This window comes from Geosmithia morbida, assembly GCF_012550715.1.
Source record: "Geosmithia morbida isolate 1262 chromosome Unknown scaffold_7, whole genome shotgun sequence".
NCBI classification, from domain to species: domain Eukaryota; kingdom Fungi; phylum Ascomycota; class Sordariomycetes; order Hypocreales; family Bionectriaceae; genus Geosmithia; species Geosmithia morbida.
The window spans coordinates 787,238-790,171 of record NW_023336194.1 but is presented as its reverse complement, the minus strand read 5'-3'; the positions used below and the strand labels follow the sequence as shown (position 1 = coordinate 790,171).

The following is a 2,934-nucleotide window of genomic DNA, read 5'->3' as shown; positions in this document are numbered from 1 at the left end:
CTCTACCAAGTCAGGAAAGATCCCGTCGTGGCTTCCTGACCTTTGCCCTCTTGCATTCTTTCCCTTGTCCTCCAAGGGAAATAACCTGTTCTGCACAATTTTGGTCATGCTCTTAGGACTACGATACTTTTTCTATCTCTCCTCCGACCACATACCAAGGTGACAGGCTTTAACATCGCATTCAGTCATCATACGAGACACCTGAACGAGCAACAAGAAAGACGAGATCCACCTCAAAGTCACAGAAGACATCCAGACATTCTTCCCGTCGATCGACCATCCACAGCGACCCCGGACACGCAAGCGCATGCTTTGGGAGCAGTGAGGTGGCTGAGAGAGGAGTAGATTGTCCAAGGGGGGCATTCTAGAGAGAAAAGAAGAAGAAAAATCACCGGAAAAAGAAAGAAAAGGGAAGATCAACCCACCGCAACATGAACACCTACCCATCACCTCGAACCCCTGGATCCACTCCCGTCTCCGACTGGGAGTACTCTCGAATGTCTTCGGCAACGCCCACGCCCTCGCCGAGGCCGAACTGGATCGATGCCCAGACGCCTCGGCGGCCGGCCACCCGCGCTGCGCACTCGAGGGGTAGCAGCTACTCGCACTCGGCAGCCTTCAGCCCCCGTCCGCCTCGCGACTCCCCGCGATACAACAGTTCCGGCGAGTATGCCACGGTTGATGTGAGTTATCAAGATTTCTTGTCTTCGCCGTCTTCTTCGTCGGAGCACTTCTTCCAACACTCCACCCCCACCGTCGCCAACAAGCGCCGCGAACGTCGCACCTCGTACTCTCATGGCCATCGCCATGCGCGGACTCCTACTCCCCATGGAGAATCCGACGAGGATGAAATCATCGAGGCCATGGGTCGGACCTTTGTCCTACCCGCCGCCGCCGCCGTCTCTGCCGCCGAAGCTTCCCACTCACGAGGGGGCCGAGGCCGCAGGGCCAGCGTGGCGGCGCCGGGTTCTGGAGAAGGCGCCGGCGGCGGTGTCCCGACTTGGCAGAAGCAGCAGCAGCAGCAGCAGCATCTTCATCACCACCACCACCGTAGCCGTCGCCACGATGACTACTACGATGCACCAACTTCTCCAACAACGGGCTACCATGGGGTACGGTACACTAATCTCGGCGGCTCCTCGCAGGACGCACCCTACTATGGCGCCAACGCCCGCACCCCAGACGACTCCGCCATCTACAGCCGAGCCCCTTCGTATGACGTCCCCCGCCCCATGGCCCAGCCCCGTCCGCCGACGAGCCTCGCCCACTCCCGCCGCGCGTCGGCCTCGACCTCGGTGCCCCAGAGGCCGTCGACCGTCCGCCCCACCGCGATGAAGCAGCCCACGCCCCCGCGCATGGTCAAGCCGCCACCGCCGCCCAAGGCCACCGAGGAGGACGCCGCCCGGCACAAGATCCCGCCCGGATTCTCTCTCAAGAACTGGGACCCGCGCGAGGAGCCCATCCTCCTGCTGGGGAGCGTCTTCGACGCCAACAGCCTAGGCAGGTGGATCTACGACTGGACCGTCTACAAGGTCGGCTCCCGCGAGCCCCTGGCCGACCTGGCTGGCGACCTGTGGCTCCTCCTGCTCGAGCTGACGGAGAAGACGAACAGGCTGATGCAGACCGGCCTCCGCACCCGCTCCAAGGAGAAGCGCGCCCTCGTGGTCGAGTACCTCGACTCGAGCGAGCGTCTCATGAGCACCTTCCGCCTCCTTCTCAAGAACTGCGAGGCCCCCATGCTCAAGGCCTGCAAGAAGAAGCAGACGGCCCTGGGCAAGAACTCGGGCATCGAGTTCGTCGATACCCTGTTCGGCAGGGACCGCGAGCTGATCCGCACCGAGAAGTTCATGCAGAAGGTCAGGACGTGGGGCATGCGCTTCGACGCGAACCTGACGTCCATTCTGGACAACCCCACGGCCTAGATGGTGTCGAGTGTTTGCTGTGACGGCAGCAACCTCTGACTCGGACCTCGGTCTCTACATGCTACGCTCCCCCCTCGGCATGTGATGACCCCCCCCCCCCCCCAAAAAAAAAAACAAGGAACCCCGCCGTCTTCTTACCATCCCTCATACTCCTACGCACCCCTTTCCCCCCATATCAGCTCCTCCTGGTCTCTTTTATACCCCATGATGATACCTCTTGACCAGCGGAATCATTTACAGAACCTCTCCTTTGTTGATTTCCTTACCGTCTTCTTTAAACCTTTACTTGGAGAGCCCTTGGAGAGAGAGAGCGAGCGCCATGGACCAACTCCAATATGGATCACCCCCTCCGGATACGACGATGTTGCCCAACCTTGGTTTCTTCTCTCCATCTTGGTGCTGCCCCCCAGGACTATCCCGAGGATTGACTGTTGCCGAGGCAGGGGATACTCCATCCACCGGATCTATCTGCCAAGGATATGTTTTCTTCTTCTCCTATATCATACCAGACCGGATCTCTTCTCTACAGGAAAACTTTCCCCCCTTGGACCGTCCTCTATGAGCAGAGAAGAGAAGAGGACAAAAAGGATGCACGCCACAGACCTGGATTGAACATATTTTCTTCTAATACCAAGAGCCACTGGGTCAAGGACTGTACAACATGTATTCTTTTTTTCAGAACTTCTGTCTCTGCTATCTGACGACCGCCTTGGACTACATGACCAGGATTTTCTTCTCATCTGAAGCGACCTACTGGATTTTAATCTTTCTTAACTACAGTTTGGGAGGCGACGGGTCGACATATTCCCCTTTTCTTTTTCTTTTCCTCTCTCCTCTCCTACGATATCCCTCTTTTTGCTTAAAGATATCCCGGGGCATCGAGCAGCGCGCAAAGAACGTTTCTGTCTCTTGTTTCCCCCCCCTCACTTCTCTTCTCTTAATTTGTTTTGGTTTATTCTCAAGTCTTGACTTGAGAGTTTTGACCCCTCCCTGCCCTCCCCCCCCCCCCCCC

At 57.7% G+C, this 2,934-nt stretch overlaps 1 protein-coding gene across 1 annotated transcript; it reads left to right on the top strand.

Annotated features, from left to right (window-relative positions):
• Positions 1-431: 431 nt before the first annotated feature.
• On the top strand, positions 432-1,922 carry GMORB2_7083 (uncharacterized protein; the record flags this gene model as incomplete). Its single annotated transcript, XM_035469048.1, has 1 exon — positions 432-1,922. The coding sequence occupies one exon, from the start codon at positions 432-434 to the stop codon at positions 1,920-1,922; it is 1,491 nt and encodes a 496-aa protein (XP_035321428.1).
• Between the last annotated feature and the right edge of the window lie 1,012 nt (positions 1,923-2,934).